Source organism: Hyaena hyaena, unplaced genomic scaffold (assembly GCF_003009895.1).
Source record: "Hyaena hyaena isolate Hyena2069 unplaced genomic scaffold, ASM300989v1 scaffold_44, whole genome shotgun sequence".
NCBI lineage: Eukaryota > Metazoa > Chordata > Mammalia > Carnivora > Hyaenidae > Hyaena > Hyaena hyaena.
The window spans coordinates 730239-748369 of record NW_024080676.1 but is presented as its reverse complement, the minus strand read 5'-3'; the positions used below and the strand labels follow the sequence as shown (position 1 = coordinate 748369).

Genomic DNA, 18131 nt, shown 5'->3' with positions numbered 1-18131 from the left:
TTGGTGTTTTTAAAAAAATCAGCTTTTTAATAATTGTGATTTTTTTTTCATTTTTGTTTGTTTTTTTTCCCGTTTGTTTTTGTTTGCTTCTGTAAAGCACTGTGGAATGTATTTAAAGTTGTTTTTTATTTATTTTTTTAAAGCTGGGTTCAGCTACCTACAATAATCAAGGTTGATTGCTTTAATCATAATGTCTGGCAGAAGCATGTGTTGGGTAGCATGAGACCAGAACGCAAGTTTTCTGGGCTTTGTGCATTTGGACCCCTTAGCTGAACCTGGATAATTCATTTAAGTCAAAGCATACTGCAAGGAAATATGAGACTTAGTAAATCAATGTCCAAAGACTACTACAGAAAACTTAATAGAAAAGAGTTCCATTTTATTAAAATATAATCACTTTCCTAGTATAGCAAGTATCACGACACAGACTTAAGAGCAGTGGGTGATTCTCTGCACTGTGTTAAGACTAAAATAGAAGGAAAATTTCTTAAAGTGTGTAAATGTTTTGAGTTAAATATAAGGCAGTCCCAAGGTCGGCAGTATTAGGACTTGCTATTTTTAGAGCCCCTGTAAATTCAGGTTAGCAGTTGATGTCACATTCATAATTACAGTTATTTTTTTAATGTGTTATAGGACTTTTTAGGGCCCCTGTGATATTTCAAAATACCATAATGGAAATTTCCTGTGGAAATATCCACTATACTTGAGTTTAGAGCCAAAATATCTGAAAACTGAAGAGTTGGCCACAAGGATGCCCATCTTTTAAGAGCCCTTATGTTCTCTGGAGCTGTGAAGAATTTGATCTCCTCTGGTTCTCTCCAGGCTTTTATATAGGGTGTGACTGACCATGACCCCTTGATCATCATTTCCTCAAGCCACCTCAGAAATCCATTTCATCATTTTCTTGTCACACTCATGATTTTCTACTGCTTTCCTCAATTTCCATGAAAAGAAAGTAGTTAACAGGCTATGAAGAAAAGGATTTTGAGAAAAGCTGTATTTTAAGGCCTTCAGAAGTAGAAAAAAATCTCTCATTTAATCATTGTTATATTTAGTCATCGTTACCACATCTCTCCTCAGTTGAAAGATTAGGTATATGATAATTTAAAGCCTATTTCACTTAGCAGTGAGAATGGTGTTTAAAAAAAAAAAAAAAAAAAAAACCAACCCAATGATATTCACAGACTATTTTGTGTTTCTAGTGTCTTCTAAGGTTACATTTGTCTTCCTTTTCTACCATGAACAGCTGTAAGCCTCTCCTAATCATTCTAAAATATTTAGCCCTTGTTCTTCATGCATACCTGTTTTATCTTGGTCTGATTTCTCCCAGCAATAAAAAATTATGAAAGGATCTTACATTATAGTCTGTAAATGATTTTCTAGAATTTTGTGAATATTGTTTACATAGGAGCCATCATGCCCTGTTGAGAGCAGCACTGGCAAAGTGTAAGGAGGGTACTTCACTGCAGGAGAATGTAAATATCTTATTCTAGTTTTGGTGGCCCCCTTTTTTAATGCATGTCCACTTCCCTCTGCATATATTTCTCTGCCACACTTGGAAATGTGAGGCTTCATCTGTGAAAGTCTTCTGTATTGTACTTTTAATAGGTCCTAATAAGTTGGAAGGCTCATAATATGTACTTTTTTTAATAGTCTCACCATGCTTGCAACTTCTCTGTTCATTATACCACCCACCTTGATTTCCCGTGAATGGACTGCTTCCCATGGTCAATTACATCACCATGCCATTGTCCTCTGGTTAGTGTGTCAGGCTTCCTGCTTCCCTTTTCCAGCTGGGAGACTTTGAGATCTGACTTACGGCACCATGTATTTGATCGTTATTACTTCTAATAACATAATTATGATGCTAGCATTTTAAAGGAAAGATTTTAAAATAGTTTTTGACTTTAAAAATGGAAAAAACTATAATAACAAAAACGTGGTGTGCCTGGGTGTCTCGGTCAGTTAAGTGTAGACTTTGGCTCGGGTCATGATCTCGTGGTTCATGGGTTTGAACCCCGCATCGGGTTCTGTGCTGGCAGCTCCGAACCTGGAACCTGTTTCAGATTCTGTGTCTCCCTCTCTCTCTGCACCTCCCCCACTCATGCTCTCTGTCTGTCTCAAAAATAAATAAACTATAAAAAATTTTTTTTAATTAAAAAACGTAACTGAAAAAATAAACATTGTGATAGTATATCCTTATTTTTCTATATCCATATGTTTGGATAGTTTCTAAATCCATATTTTTGTCTGCTCTTTTTAATTTATTAATAGGCCTTCACTTTGGACTCTTAGGTTGTTTCCAGCTTTTTCTCCGTAGTAGGTAATGCTGTCATGAATGAGTTCTTTTTTTTTTTTAATTTTAAAAAAATGTTTTATTTATTTGAGAGAGAGAGAGACAGCATGAGCAGGGGAGGGTCAGAGAGAGAGGGAGATACAAAATCTGAAACAGGCTCTAGGCTCTGAGCTGTCTGCACAGATCCCAATATGGGGCTCCAACCCATGAACCATGAGATCATGACCTGAGCTGAAGTCGGATGCCTAACCGACTGAGCCACCCAGGCCCCCTGCTATGAATGAGTTCTTGCACTTAGCTTTTCTATAAGGTAAATTCATAGAGAAGATCTCTGGGTCAAAAGATATAAACATGTAAGTGAGTAGAGGTTTAAGAGAAAGGTAGTAGTCTAGGGGACTTACCATGTGGCTTCTCTATGAGTCTGTCCAGAAACACTTCCCTGTACTCCATCCTGGTTTTCCTCCTACCTTTAATATCTTCTTCTCCCACTGGAACACAGGAACACTTTTTTGAGGGTCACAAAACTCAAGTTACAGAATCATATTTAGGTTTTTTTGTATGCTTGTTTTGGTTTATTTTTTGGAGCTCAGTTTTCTTCTGGGGGAAAGAAAAAAAACTTTCTTACTCATTTTAAGAAATTCAGGTAGTATATAAAAAGACAAAAAGGAAAGTGAAAAAATAATCTGAGACTTGCTGCCTAAAGTTAGTAAAGATTATTATTTTATCAACATTCTTCCAGGCATTTTATATTCTCTTTGCAGGAGATTAAATTTCAACCCAGCCTTTCTGACTTTGCAGTCATTCAAACCTGGATTTGAATCCTGGCTCTGCCTCTAGTTGGCTATTGATTTAGATAAATTAGTTAGCCTCTTCAAAGCCTTAGTTCCCTCATCATTGAAGCAAGTACCTACTTCATGGAGTGGCTATGAAGGTCAGATAAAGTTCTTAACACTAGAAACTATGATTTTTTTGCTGGCAGTGGTAGTGGTGTGCCTACTGCCTAGCCTAGATAATGAATTAAACCTTATATACCTACAGTATTTACTTCCTTCTAGCTAGACTGCAGCTCAGTGTTAAAAGCTTTTAAGTCCAAGTTGTCAAAATTTTTTATTTGCCATACACAGATAATTTGCCATAGTGATTATTGAAGGAGAGACATTTTGTCATTATCAAAAAACACCTAAAGGAGAAAGAAAAATAATCCTTTTAAGTTGTGTTGGCTTTCTGGGGCGCCTGGGTGGCTTAGTCGGTTAAGCGTCCGACTTTCGCTTAGGTCATGATCTCGCGGTTCGTGGGTTCGAGCTTCGCGTCAGGCTCTGTGCTGACTGCCGGCTCAGAGCCTGGAGCCTGTTTCAATCTGTGACTCCCTCTCTCTCTGACCCTCCCCTGCTCACGCTGTCTCTCTCTCTCTCCTAGAAATAAATAAAACATTAAAAAAAAAATTAAAAAAAAAGTTGTGTTGGCTTTCTAAAATTGTGTATCTAAAGAATGCACAGAAAATATGGTAACATAGGATATTGCATTCATGAAAAATAAAGTACTTCATGATGTATTTAAAGTGAACCTGATGAGGGGCGCCTGGGTGGTTTAATCGGTTAAGCATCTCACTTTGACTCAGGTCATGACCTCATGGTTTATGAGTTTGAGCCCCGCATCAGGCTCTGTGCTGACACCTCAGAGCCTGGAGCCTGTTTCAGATTCTGTGTCTCCCTTTCTCTCTGCCCCTCCCCCACTTGCACTCTGTCTCTGTCTGTCTTTTTCAAAAATTAACATTAAAAAAAAAATAAAGTGAACCTGGTGAACTATATTCACAGTATATGCAATAAGAAATCCCCTTATTCAACTGTTCTCTTGATCTGGGGTTGGGGGGAAAGGGTTAGTGGGAGAAATAATAGCATGGGAAGTTCAGGAAGTAATAGGACTTCTGTTTTAGTAAACAGTTTTAACAGCTTTTCAGTCACGTTTATACTTCTACTAGGTCAGCCTTTAAGATATTTGTAGAAAATTTTAAAAGGTCTCTACCTCTTCCCCCATGATAAAAATGTCAGGTAATGTAGAGGAAGAGTCAAATTGAGCTTTCTTCACAGCACCTGAGAAATATGTTTAGTAGTATTGATCAGATCACAGCACCCTTGTTTAAATAAAAATTAGACTAATTTTTTTTTTTTGGCTTCTTAAAGATCTCCGACAGTCCTTGGTTATAACAGAATAACACTGAAATAATTATCTGTTGTCTCTTCCCATATTACATATGACTGTTCCCATTGTTCATTTTTTAAAAGTTTATTTGAGAGAGAGACAGCGCCAAGTGGGGAAGGTGCAGAGAGAGTGGGAGAGAGAATCCCAAGTAGTCTCCACCCTGCTGGCTCAGAGCCCAATGCAGGGCTCCAGTTCATGAAACTGAGATCATGACCTGAGCTGAAACCAAGAGTTGAAAATTAACTGACTGTGTCACCCAGGCACCCCTCTTCTTGTTTGTTTGATAGAATGCCTCCAAGAGTTGAGAAGGAGAGCTTTGAGGAAGGGTGATGAACTAATGAAATCTGTCCCTTATTTCTTTTCTAAGTGCAGAAATCCTTGGGTTGGTAGAGATTTGAATGAGGCCTAGGAGGGAGGAATTGTTTGTTCTCTACCCTCTTTTCAGTGGACCGAAGGGAAGGAAATCCAGAACTCTCCTTATGACTATGAGGATTGAGGGGATTTCTGGCATTGGGAGAGATAGGAGAAAAGATTCATGTCTGTACCCTTCTTTTTTTTGTTTTAAGTTTATTTAGAGAGATATTGAGAGAGTGCTTGCACAGGAAAGGGGCAGACAGAGGAAGAGAGAATCCCAAGCAGGCTCCCTGCTGACAGTGCAGACGTGGGACTCAAACTTATGAACTGTGAGATTATGACCTGAGGCAAAATCAAGACTCAGATGCTTAACCGACTGAGCCTCTGAGGCGCCTCTCTGTGTGCTTCCTATAGCTGTTACCCCCATTTGCTAATGATGAAAGTTTACCTAGCCTTTGGGGAACCCCCCTGAAGACCCAGGGTCATTAGGGTTGATTAATCACACCCTCCCTTAGGATTAACATTCAAAGAGTACAAAGTGATGAGAGGAGAAATAATACGGAAATACCAACCACAGTGCAGTGGTGACACTGTGAAACAAGACCCATCCCCTGGTGGGGGTAGCACAGTATAGCAGGTATCTTCACAGAGTCCCCTTTCTGTCATCCTATGTAGTCTCCCTCTTAACACAGAAGAGGAGGCCTGGCTGACTCCTTGGGGGTAGTACCTGATGAAACATTTTTAGTGCCTGATGAAACATTGCTATATATTTGAATTTTCTCTTTCCTCACTATTCATGGAACTGAAATTTGAAAAATGAAAAGAGCAGGTGTCAGTTGAGAACTGATATTGAAGGGTTTGCTTTTCAAAATGTATACTGAATCTGAGGGAAAAAATAGCTATCTTCTGATAATAGTGCTTTAAAAAATGTAAATTGACAGAGGCTTGGAAGAAATAAATGCCACCCTTTTTAGTATTATGGAAGCATTTTTCTTTATTCATCACAAAAATTGGGCCCTTTTGTGGAATGTTGAGGTTCTCTTGTTTCAGAAAAAGTGCACCTTAATTACATTTAGTTCCAGAAAAATATGCTGTCTCTTTACTTACTTGCATTGTTGCTCCAGTTCTATTTTTATGCTACCTCTGGCCCATATCAGTTTGTCTTGTATAAAAGTTAGCAGAGTCCAGAAATTGTTTGGGACATAGATTCTAAGTTAGCAAGAAGTGATTATTCTGGTTCTCTTCAAGAGGGGGCAGTAAATACATTGAGTGATTTTTTTTTTAAGTACCTCCCATTAATTTACCCAGCGATCTTTCTTACATAGCAGTGTAATCACCTGAGAGTTTTAAAAGAAATTCTGGTATTAACTGTTCTAGAGTACAGCCTGAAATGAGGAAACCTAGACACAAAGGAATGAATAACATGCCAAAAATTATCCACTCCTGGTATGAAAAGAAACTAGGATTTGACCTCAGTTCTAAGCTCACAGCTTTTGCTTCTCAATTCTTTGGAACGTAGTTAGAATAATATTTTAATGCCAAACTTCTATCATTTTTCTTTAAAAGGGCTTTAAAACACCATTTTATTATATTCTTGCATAACATTGCATCTTGTGGATACTTTTCCTGAAGGAATGTATCTTCAATTTTATAGAGAAAATTGGTGGAAGATACAACCCAGCAGAATATGCATTTTTCTTATAACATTTTCTAGAACACAGCACTTACGGTCTATTATGTAAAAGTCTCTGAAGGGCTTGACTTTTTAGAGCAAATGTGGGTGATTAAAGAAAGGCACAGTAGTTGTTCCATATCTCATAACATATTGCAGAAGTAAAGAGGTTACTTTCATAATTATGAAATCATAAAAATTCCAATTTTATTTGGTGCATATAAAAGTATGGATTGGTTGGACTCTGAAATTTTGAATAACAGAGGTCTTTTTTTATAACTAGCTTCTTAAATACAAATGTGACTGGAGCTTATGAAACTAATTTTTGCAGTCTGGATAAACCTGTGTAACCCTATTCTGCAACCTTTCCCCCCATCCCCTGTTACCCCCATTTATCAGTCCCTGTGCAGTGGGGAAAGTGGGGCAGTCTCAGATTTCCACAGCATCATTTAACTCAGTAAAGCCAAGTATGCCTTTCAGTTTTCGAAACCTTATATTTTACACTATACTTAAAAGATAGCTGGCTGACAAGAACAATTTAAAAATAGCAGACCATGGACAGGTGACAAAATGTCACGCTGGCAGCACCAGACTGCATTAACAAAAATCACCAGATGTCACACACTTGATTCTATTTTCACAGCTGATTAAACAGCAGTATTTGTTGGATAAAAGAAGAAAAATATAAATGGCCTCATCTGAATCTGGAATCAGTTTTTTTTTTGCTGTTATATATTTCTGTCTTTTCCAAAATCTCATAATAACCGTAAAATTTAAGATGCAAAATATATTAAGAAAAAAATAAAAAATAATTCTAATTTTAGAAAAGAACTTTTACACATATACACCTCTTAAACTGGAAGGCTATAAATCAAAATGTTGGCTGAGCTTGTCTTTAATTGGTGATCTTAGTTTTTGCATTTTTCTGTATTATCTAATTTTTCACCAGTGAAAATATATTGGGTTTTATAATCTAAACATTAATTTTTGAAGAGGTAAAGAAAATAGCTTAAAGAAGCCATAAGTTGTTTTGCTACAAAGAATTTGCATTTAGTTGGGAGACAATTAGATTGCATTTAAATAATTGATTCTGATGGGTCTGGTGTGACAGAGTTTCTTATAAAATCTTTTGTGGATGTTTTGATCCAGAGATCCGCTGAAGTCAGGAGGCCAGCAGAATTAGGGAAGATACCAGGAAAGGCAAAAAGTTTTCTGCTTTTCAGCAAACTGATACCTTCATGTATAAAACGTTGCTTAAGGCTTTTTTTTTCTCTGCATCTTTGTTTAGAAAGATTGAATTGGAAGTAATCAGTGTGGGCTAGAGGAGGGTAATTGGAAAACTACTGAGCTTCCTTTCAGTTTCATCTTTTCAAACTGAAGAGTCCTAAGATCTTAGAGAAAGGGTCCAAAAAGGACCCAACTTCTGGGAACTACAGAAAGGAGCACCCCTTTAAGTGTGGGAACACCAGTAGTCCAAGAAACATATAAAAACTATTATTTGATGTAGTGCTTGTAAACCACATACTTTTTTTTCCCCCCATAGCATTGGAAATAAAATAAGTTGAATGAGAATCAACTAAATTTGAGCTTGCTTGATTTTCTTGATAATGCTTTATTATTCTAGGGAACACCCTGAGCTTTTTAGGAACCATACCCATGTCCGAATATTCCTTGGTCAGAGATTGAAAAGACCCTCTCTATTTGCCTTTTCCTTATGTTTTGTTGGGCAGTGATTTCAAACTCTTGTTGGGTTTTCAGGCTTATTTTCCAATGAGTATTACTGTTAAATTTGAGTATCTTGGAATACAATGAGTAAATCACTTCTAGTTCTTATAGAGGTTAGTATCTGGTGGTAATGAATCCAAATCAGGTCTTGATTATCAAAAAATAATGGAGAGAAGGGGCGCCTGGGTGGCTCAGTTGGTTAAACATCCGACTTCAGCTCAGGTCATGATCTCACGGTTTGTGGGTTTGAGCCCCGCGTCGCGCTCTGTGCTGACAGCTAGCTCAGAGCCTGGAGCCTGCTTCAGATTCTGTGTCTCCCTCTCTCTCTGACCCTTCCCTGCTCATACTGCCTCTCTCTCTCTCTCTCAGAAATAAATAAAACATTAAAAAAAAAAAATGGAGAGAATACTGATGCAGCTAACTAAAACCAGAATGTAAACTCTACTGAGTCATTCTTCTCATGACACATTTTTGTATTATAGGTTCTGCTCAAGGTGTTGTAGGAGATAGCACTTGTAGCCTCTGGGGTAGACTGTAATTTTTAGACTCTAAAATGGCTTAAGAACTGGGAAAAAATAAAACACATAGAGTAATTACATATATAGATACTGTTAAATGTGTCTTTGAACAAAGAGTAGTTTTTGAAACTCCTAATACTTAGCTTCTAGTTATGAAACGATCTAGTAAATCAATAAAAAAATAAAATAGTCAATTCTATTATTTAAAAAATGGTTGTTTACTAATAAGATAATTTTTCCTTAGAAAACATTAAAATATATTCTAAAAAATAATTTTACTATAATATTAGTGTTAGCAAAAGTCTCCATGAAATTAGAGATAGATGTAATATCTTCCTCCAAATAAGGAAGTTTAAAATAATAAAAACTAAAAGTAATTTTTATGGAAAGTCATATAATGCTTCATAGTAAGATTAGAATAGCCCCATCAGAATCCATCAATTGTTGATGATTTTTCTATTCTTAATTACTCTCTCTCTCTCTCTCACATGCGCGCGCACACACACACACACACACACACACACACACACCTATCAATACAAGTAATGTTACACTTATGAGAGTTTTGTTTTTTCCCTGCCTTTTAATATGAAATGACCTTTCACAAATTACTGTGACCTGAGGGCTTTTAAGAGATTAGGGTGGCCTTGTCTAGGCAAAACATTAATTTGGCTGACAATTAGTGATTCTTCCTTTTTATTTGAAGCAAATGCTCTGTTTTGGCCACTGTGATTCTTCTCTTTTGGTCCAGAAGAGCTTGATACTGATGTTTGCTTCTAGTACCCCATAACAGAGATTAACACCAAATGACAACTGACCTTTTGCAATTATATAGAGCACTGTATTTGTTGAAAAGTCAATCACCATATCATAATAATCTCCATAGCTCTGGCTTTCTCTGATGCCCCCCTCCATACTGTTGATGTATTTTTTCAACAGTAGTAATAACATAAAATTGACAATTTTCTGAGAATTTCACAATAACCCTTCACATAATTGGACCTGAAGACCTTGCAGAACCAAGTTCGTGTATATTAGCTTTACACAAAAGCATTGTTTTAGTAACTATTTTGTTGAAGAGATTGGTCAAGCAAACAAACTTAAGTATACGTTTATTTTTCCACTTCAAACTCTCTGTTTCATTATTCTTTTAATACATCCGTGTCCTGTTCCCAAATAATTCATGAAAAACATACCGTTTTACATCATCCACTTTTAACTGGAGGCTTTTGGGTTTAAAACATTGATTCAGACTTATCATCTTCATGACCAGGGGTTGGCAAACTTTGAAAGGGACAGAGAATAAATATTTTAGGTCTGTGGTTCATATGGTCTCTGTTGCATATTCTTTGTTTTTTAGTTTTTAAACCCTTTAAAAATGTAAAAATGATTCTTAGCTCGGAGGTAATAGCAAAACAGGCAGCCAGCCAGGGTGGGCAGAAGTTTGCAACCCTGTGACTATAAGGATGAAGGTCTGGTGATGAGCATTATACCCAAGGTCATATAACTAGTTAGCAGCAGGGGAGGCACATAAGAACCCTCGAGTTTTTAGGCCAGTCATCATTCCCCGTTGTCCCTGTTATATAAATTTGACCATCTTTCTTCTAGTTGCCATTCTGATAATTAGGTTGCATTTTCGAGTCACCCTGGAACCTTTATACTTTTTATTCCCTCTAAGCTTCAAGTTTATATACTTCGTTGAATTTATTATTTTGCTGCTTGAATTTGAAGGGCAGTATGAATGGTTGTTTAAGTAAAATGCTTAATCCAGTTGGCATGTTTAAATTGGAATGCAAGAAATGCTTTAAAATTTCACACTATTACACTGGAAGCTTCTTTTTTGTTTTGTTTTTTTATTTGGTATTGAGATTTTGGCTTTAAGATTTTTTTTTCATTTGTATGTTTTATGACTTGATTTAAAAATCATTGTAACTGCTATGGCCTTTGATAGCATTGTTCTAGATTAATCTGTTACAGCTTTTTGTAATGTTCATCTTTTACCATGTATTTGAAATGATTATATTAAGCATTCTTTTCTTTGTGCTTAAAATAAAATTATTTTATTTTTCAGGACGCATGGGAATAAATTTCCATCATCCAGGAACAGATAATATTATGGCACTTAACAGTAAGTCTTCATATGAAATGTTCTATAAAATTAGCAGATAGTTTTACAGCATGTAACTTCCACTTTCCTAATTGTTCATTACATTTCAACCTTCCACTTAGTGCAGGACAGACCATTATTCTATACCTGTGGTTCTCAAAGTGTGACATGTAGACCAGCAACATCATCGTCATTTGGGAACTTATGAAAAATGCGAAATCTCAGGCCCCACTACAGACTTGGTGCATCAGAAATGTTAAAGATGGGGCTGAGAAATCTGTGTATTCACAAATTCTGTAGATGATTCTGATGCAGGCTAAAGGTTGAGAACTGCTACTCTGTACCAGGGTTTGATGAACTATATCCTTATAAGCCAACTCTGGCCCACTGCCTGGTTTTATAAATAGTTTTATTGAGACACAGCTACACCCATTCATTTATGGATTATCTATAGCTACTTTTGTGCCACAATGGCAGAGCCTAAGAAGCCTGAACTATTTACTGTCCAGCCCTTTACATAGAAGTTTGCTGATCCCTGGTGCATACCATTGTGGGTGGGGGAAGCAGAGAGGAGAGGAAGAAAGAAGGCAGGCAAAGAGAAAGAGGGAGTGGGGTAGAGTGTGAAAGAAGAGATCACCTTATTTATACATAACTGAAAATTTTCTCAGTTTTGTAGCTAGCCAACAGGTGCTTCAAACTGGACATCAGGGGTCTCCCATGAGTAGAATTTGCACGGTATAGGTGGTCAGCAGCTTTGCAGGTTAGAAATGGTTTTGTCAGTGTAATTGTTGGGTTGAGTTCTGGAGCATCCAAATCTAACTAACCAGAAAGCCATAGTATTAGTTAATCCTGGATGAAAGGCCTGGCTGGCATTGGTTCTCCATGCTCGTGTCTGTGGACCAAGCAGCTTTGCAAAACAGTCTCTAAATAGAAATTGTCAGTTGTCAGAAGGACCATAAAAGCCATTGGATTTCTCAAGACTTAAGTTTTTTCCCTCTATTAAGAGTGACATCAAATTGTTCCTTGTCATCTCCCAGATACACACGCTGACTGTGGATACACATAGGGGATGTACTGGATAAATCTAAAGTTATATACAATATTAACCCTTTCCTTCCTCCATTGGAGTTCCTTAGGGGAGATTTTAGGTTATCTCTAAAATATGCATTCCACATTTCTTTTTATTTCTGACATTGAAGCCTGCCTTCCAGTGGCCTCTGCTGAGAACCACTGGCATTGCTTGATGATCAGGTCCTAATCCACTGCATGCATAGCTAGTATCCCCTCTTCTGGAGGGTCTTAGAAGCAGTAAAAATTCTAGACTCTCTTTTCTAATTTTTAAAAGAAAGGTCAGCTTACCTTTAGTTTATGGTACCTCTGTTTTTTCCCTAGAAGTAGGTTCATTGGGGTAAGGATTAATAAACATGCTAAACTTGCTGAGACTCAGCAATTTTGTGAAACTTTGTGAAAACACTTCAGTTAGGTGATGTGATCTAGAGTCGAATGTAAAAGGAAAGAACAGTATGGTTGTGTGTCCGCCTGAAGGAATGAGTGTGTATTTTAGAAAAGACCTAATCTGCTATGGTGTGAGTCCTCTTCTGCAAGAGGGAAAGGATGTAATTTATGATTGATCTGTGTATAAAATGAGGCTAAAAGATACTTTTCTTTTTAAAAGATTTTGATTCTCTTTGATTTTATTTTCTTTAATTCACTGCTTTTCAATAAGAAATTTTGTTTATGTTCGTTCCAGTTTGTGCATGATGCTTAAATCTTTTAGCCTCTAAATTTCCCAAGGAAATTTAGAGAGAGGAGCCTTTTCTCTCCAACTGAGAGAGGTTCTGATTGTTTTCAGAATTAAGATTCTGTGAGTCTGTTATGTTTTTATTTTTATTTTATTTATTTTTAATTTTTTTTTTAATGTTTGTTTATTTTTTGAGAGACGAAGACAGAGAGTGAGGAGTAGAAGGGCAGAGAGAGAAGGAGACACAAAATCCGAAGCAGGCTCCAGGCTCTGAGCTGTCAGCACAGAGCTAGACGCAGTTCTCAAATTCATGAACCGTGAACTGAGCCAAAGTCAAAAGCTTAACCAACTGAGCCACCTAGGTGTCCCTAAACTTTTTTTATGTTTATTTATGTTTTGAGAGAGATAGAGACAAAGTATGAGCAGGGGAGGGGCATAGAAAAGAGGGAGACACAGAACTCAAAGCAGGCTCCAGGCTCTGTACTGTTAGCATGGAGCTCAATGCAGGGCTTAAACTCACAAACTGTGAGATCATTACCTGAGCCAAAGTTGAATACTTAACTGACTAAGCTACCCAGGAGCCCCCCCTTTTTTTTTTTTTTTTTTTTAAGTAAGCTCTACACCCAACATGGGACTTGAACTCATGACCCTGAGATCAAGAGTCACGTGCCCTGCTGAGTGAACCAGCCAGGCGCCCCATGTAATATTTTCTTAAAGTACCAAAAGGATTATTTGTCAATATCTATATCAAATGTTGATGAGTTATGCTTATTTGCAGCATTATGGCAGATATCAGAGTGCATCTGTCTTCAAATGACTGGGTGCTACCCTGTAGGATCCTCACAGTATACCGTAAAAGCAACCGGAACTTGACATCTGCATTACTGTCAGTCCTCTTTCAAAGTTGACTCCAAATGGGGCGCTTGGGTGGCTTAGTCGGTTAAGTGTCCGACTTTCGCTTAGGTCATGATCTCACGGTTCGTGGGTTTGAGCCCCGCGTCGGGCTCTGTGCTGACTGCCAGCTCAGAGCCTGGAGCCTGTTTCAGAGTCTGTGACTCCCTCTCTCTCTGACCCTCCCCTACTCATGCTGTCTCTCTCCTAGAAATAAATAAAACATTAAAAAATAAAATTAAAAAAAAACAAAGTTGACTCCAACTATTCAGAACAAATAAAATATCCTCCTTAGTAGATACTTATGGGACTTAGAGATTTTGACAGATTTGCTGCGATAAGGCTTTTCTCCCCCTTTAAAAGAAATTTTTTTTAATGTTTTATTTATTTCTGAGTGAGAGACAGCATGAGCAGGGAGGATCAGAGAGAGAGGGAGACACAGAATCCGAAACAGGCTCCAGGCTCTGAGCTGGCTGTCAGCACAGAGCCCAACGCGGGGCTCGAACCCACGAACTATGAGATCATGACCTGAGCTTATATAGGATTAACGCCTGACTTGATGATTTTTCTCTATTATGATGATCCTCGGAAAAGGATATTGGTGCCTTCATGATTAGTTAGGGGAACCAAATTTATGGTCAATTTAATGTTCAAAACCAAAATGCCTGGTCTTAAATTTTACTCTAAAAGATAATCACTGCCAAGTGTATCTACTTTATCTTTTATGACTGGTCAGCTCTCCTTTTTTGAAGTAGAGAATGGGCTTGGAAAACCAGTTTAATATCAGGAGAGTTGCTTGATGAGTATGAGACTAGAAACAGAGAGAAGTGTTGCTAGAGGGTAGGATCATTCAACCTCAAGAAGGCATCCACCAAGCAGGCTAGAAGGCATGTAAAATCTGAGGATGGAGCAGTAAATTTAGCATAGCCAAGAAAATTATTGTCTAGAGCCAGGCCGATATGGTTCCATTTCTTACAAGGCCATATGTGGCCTTTCTTACAGGGGCCACATTCTTAACTCTTAGGCCTCTGGTTTCTTCACTTGAAAAATGGAGGTAATGGTCCCTGAAGTGGGACCATATTTAAATCTTGTAAAGCTTAGCAACATGCCTGATTAGGAGATAATGCTCTGGTTAGCCACTATTGTGATTGCTTGCATCAGCTTTACTGTTACCTTTTAAAGGTTTTTTTTTTTCCTTGCATGTTCCAAAACATGAATTTATATTTTATGGATTGTATTTAGATAGATGTTTTCCTGACGGGATTTAAGGCAGCATACCTACAAGTCAAAGGACAAAGGTAAGAGCTTAGGTGTTGGAGTCATCTGATAAGGATGGCAGCTAGTTGAGCAAGTCTCTGAATCTCCTAAGTCTCTCCTCCTTTAAAAAGCTATTAAAGGACAGTTAGGATACTCTGACTCACTCAGTGTTTTGTGAGCTTTAGATGAGATTCGGTACATGTACAAATAAATTATTATTACTGTTGCATTTGGAAAGTAAGAGGCATAATCTTATTCAGAGAAGATATGCCAGAGAATGATCTTGTTTTTAGACAGCAGTTTTGTAATGTAACAGTGTTTCAATTTTATTGAAATTAAAAGCTTCCGTGGCATTTGTTTTCCAGTATCTTTCAGCTTGTTAACTAGAGTCTGTTCCCAGAAACAAGGGTGAAGATTTAAATTTTTTATATCTTAAAAAACCACAAAGACTTTCACCTGCTTGAGCAACTCTGAGGTCACCGATTGTTCAACAACCTGTATAAGCTGACACACCAGGAAACTTGGAGCTGTAGTTTATGCTGTCTTCCACATTTCCCCTCTTGTTAATGCCTTGAATCTGTTTTGGAAGATTTTGCTTATATTTCTGTTTGAACTGTGGGCTGCTAGAGCATTTGTTGAATTGAAAGAGGAAACGTGAAAGGGTTTCTCTATGAACTTTCAAGTTGGGCAGAGACTCCTGTGTGGTTGCAGGCTTCCTCTTCCTCCTCCCTTCTTTCTGTGCTGGGAGCCAGCTCCTTGGGGAAGGGCTCAGCTGAGAGGAAGTGGCAGAGAGGGAGCTGAACACATGATGCTTTTATGCCAAAATGGGAAGAGAGCCAGTTTTGCTAGAATTCCAAATGGAATTTTCCCAAGTTTGAAGAGCATATTGTATTCCTGTGCACCGTGAGTGGATATAAGTATATAATTTTTTAGCAGAGTAATAAGACGGTGCAGGACTTATTTTGAGATTCTCGGATTGAAGACATCGTCTCTGGGTATTTTAAACTTTTATTTAAAAAAATTTTTTTAATGTTTATATATTCTTGAGAGGGAGAGGAAGAGAGAGCAAGCAGGGAGGGGCAGAGAGAGAGGGAGACACAGAATCTGAAGCAGGCTCCAGGCTCCAGGCTGTCAGCACAGAGCCCAAGGTGGAATTCAAACTCATGAATGATGAGATCATGACCTAAGCTGAAGTTGGACACTTAACCAACTGAGCTACCCAGGTGCCCCAGTATTTTGAACTTTTAGAAGACAAGATCTAGTGCTGTTGCTTCCATCTGAACAGATTTAGAAATAAATTTAGTATACAGTTGTGGTATGAATATATTATAAAAGATGGCTAATTTAAAAATGAAAAATAGTAATTATAGGGACATGTAGTATTCTATAACTTTTAAGTTTATGACTTTTAAGTTATAACTTGAACTCAAGTTTCAAACAATTTTGAGTGGATGCTGTTTATGAATGTGATAGGGGACCTAAAGGCATTGCTGTTTAGTTTTGTTTTGACCTCATTTTACAGATGGGGAAGCTGAGGTTCCAGAGACTATGTGAATTGTGTAGGGTGACATGAGGGAGGCAGGAACCTTTTGCTTCCAGCCTGAGGGTAATAACCTTTGCTTTAAATACTTAGTTGTTAAAAGTGATTGTATTTTTTTTTATACTAGTTTAGCACAAACACACACATTCATTGTCTTTGGTAAAATTGTTTTTCTAATATTACTTGTCACTGTGATTTTGCTCTGAATGCTAAATAAAGCCTCTCTTCCTGAAAAATAGAGTGATAAACCTGGTCTGCATGTCCTGACATTGAACATTGTAAGTAAGTGAAGTCTGAAATATTCTTAACTTATTAATTGGATTTTGGAAGAAGTTCCTTATGTGTATGTTTAAAGTGCTAAGGATTGGGTGCTTCCATCCCACTAATAAAGATATAGGAAACTGAAAAATTACCTACTTTTCCCCCCAGACCTCCCTGTTTGCTTTCTCTACTTGTGTAGCCAGTAGAACCTGGATTTCCCCTTTATAGCACTCACCACACTTGTAATTAACTATTTGATGTTGGTCTTTCTCTTTAATATGTATGCTTCAGGAGAGCAGAGACTAGCTCTTATTCACAGCTATTCACTGGCTTCAAGTGCAACGCTGGACGTATTCAGTAGGTACTCAATATTGGAGACCAGGAGAGAAAGAAAGATAGCTCCAAGAAATTGTGAATAGCATAGTGTAACAGCCTTAGAGAATATCCAGTCCACCATAGTTCCTTTATAAAAATTTGTTTTAACGCTTCATTTCAGAAGATGATAATAACATATTTGGATCTAACAATTAACAGTTTATAAAGTGCTTTCTTGGACCTCTGTGCTTTTCTTTTTTCTTTTTTTTTTTTTCTTTTTATTTATTTCTAGGAGAGAAAGAGAGAGAGAGACAGCGTGAGCAGGGAGGGTCAGAGAGAGAGGGAGTCACAGACTCCGAAACAGTCTCCAGGCTCTGAGCTGGCAGTCAGCACAGAGCCCGACGCGGAGCTCGAACCCACGAGCCGCGAGATCATGACCCAAGCGAAAGTCGGACGCTTAACTGACTAAGCCACCCAGGCGCCCCTGGACCTCGGTGCTTTTCTAATGCATACAATGAGTTGGCAGGGCCTGGTCAAAACCCACTTTCCTGACACCAGTTTTATCCCAGGATTCCTCTCCTGTCCAAACAAAACATGGGCACATGAAATTGACATGCAGTTTTTAAGATAAACCTGGAGACTTTAAAGGGTATCCTAAGATTTCAACAAGTTTTAAGATTGCTTTGTAATTTGTTTTCCTCTGCGTTGGGGGCAGTTTGATAGAAAAGCTGAGAATCATGTCATTCATTTCATCTTTAGCGCAGCCTTATTTTATTTTATTTTTTATTTAAAAAATTTTTTTAAATAGTTTATGTATTTTTGAGACAGAGACAGAGCACGAGTGGGGGCAGGGCAGAGAGAGAGGGAAACATAGAATCTGAAACAGGCTCCAGGCTCTGAGCTGTCAGCACAGAACCCAACGCGGGGCTCGAATATACTGTGAGATCATGACGTGAGCTGAAGTCGGATGCTTAACTGACTGAACCACCCAGGTGTCCCTAGCACAGCCTTATTTAAAACATGACAGGATCTTCTTTTCTGAAGAAGGTAAAAGAATTTGCTGATGTCATACAGCCAACTAATAGCCATCTATGGCTTGGACACAGAGATTATTCCTTAATCTTACATGACTTCTACTCTTTTGGGTTTTTCCCAGAAAGATCACTTAGATTTCATTTAGCTTCTTTAGTAAGAGATAGGTAAATAATGCTTTATTGATTGTGGAGCAGTAGTACACTTCCAGAAGTGATCAGTT

General features: G+C 37.8%; 1 protein-coding gene across 6 annotated transcripts in view; it reads left to right on the top strand.

The window, feature by feature from the left end:
- CPEB3 (cytoplasmic polyadenylation element binding protein 3) overlaps window positions 1-18131 on the top strand; it is a 191860-nt gene that overhangs the window by 74376 nt on the left and 99353 nt on the right. For all 6 annotated transcript variants that reach the window (XM_039230189.1, XM_039230192.1, XM_039230191.1 and 3 more), the window contains one exon: window positions 10836-10892. In XM_039230189.1, coding sequence (XP_039086120.1) covers window positions 10836-10892 — 57 coding nt within the window. The remainder of the gene's footprint in view (window positions 1-10835; window positions 10893-18131) is intronic.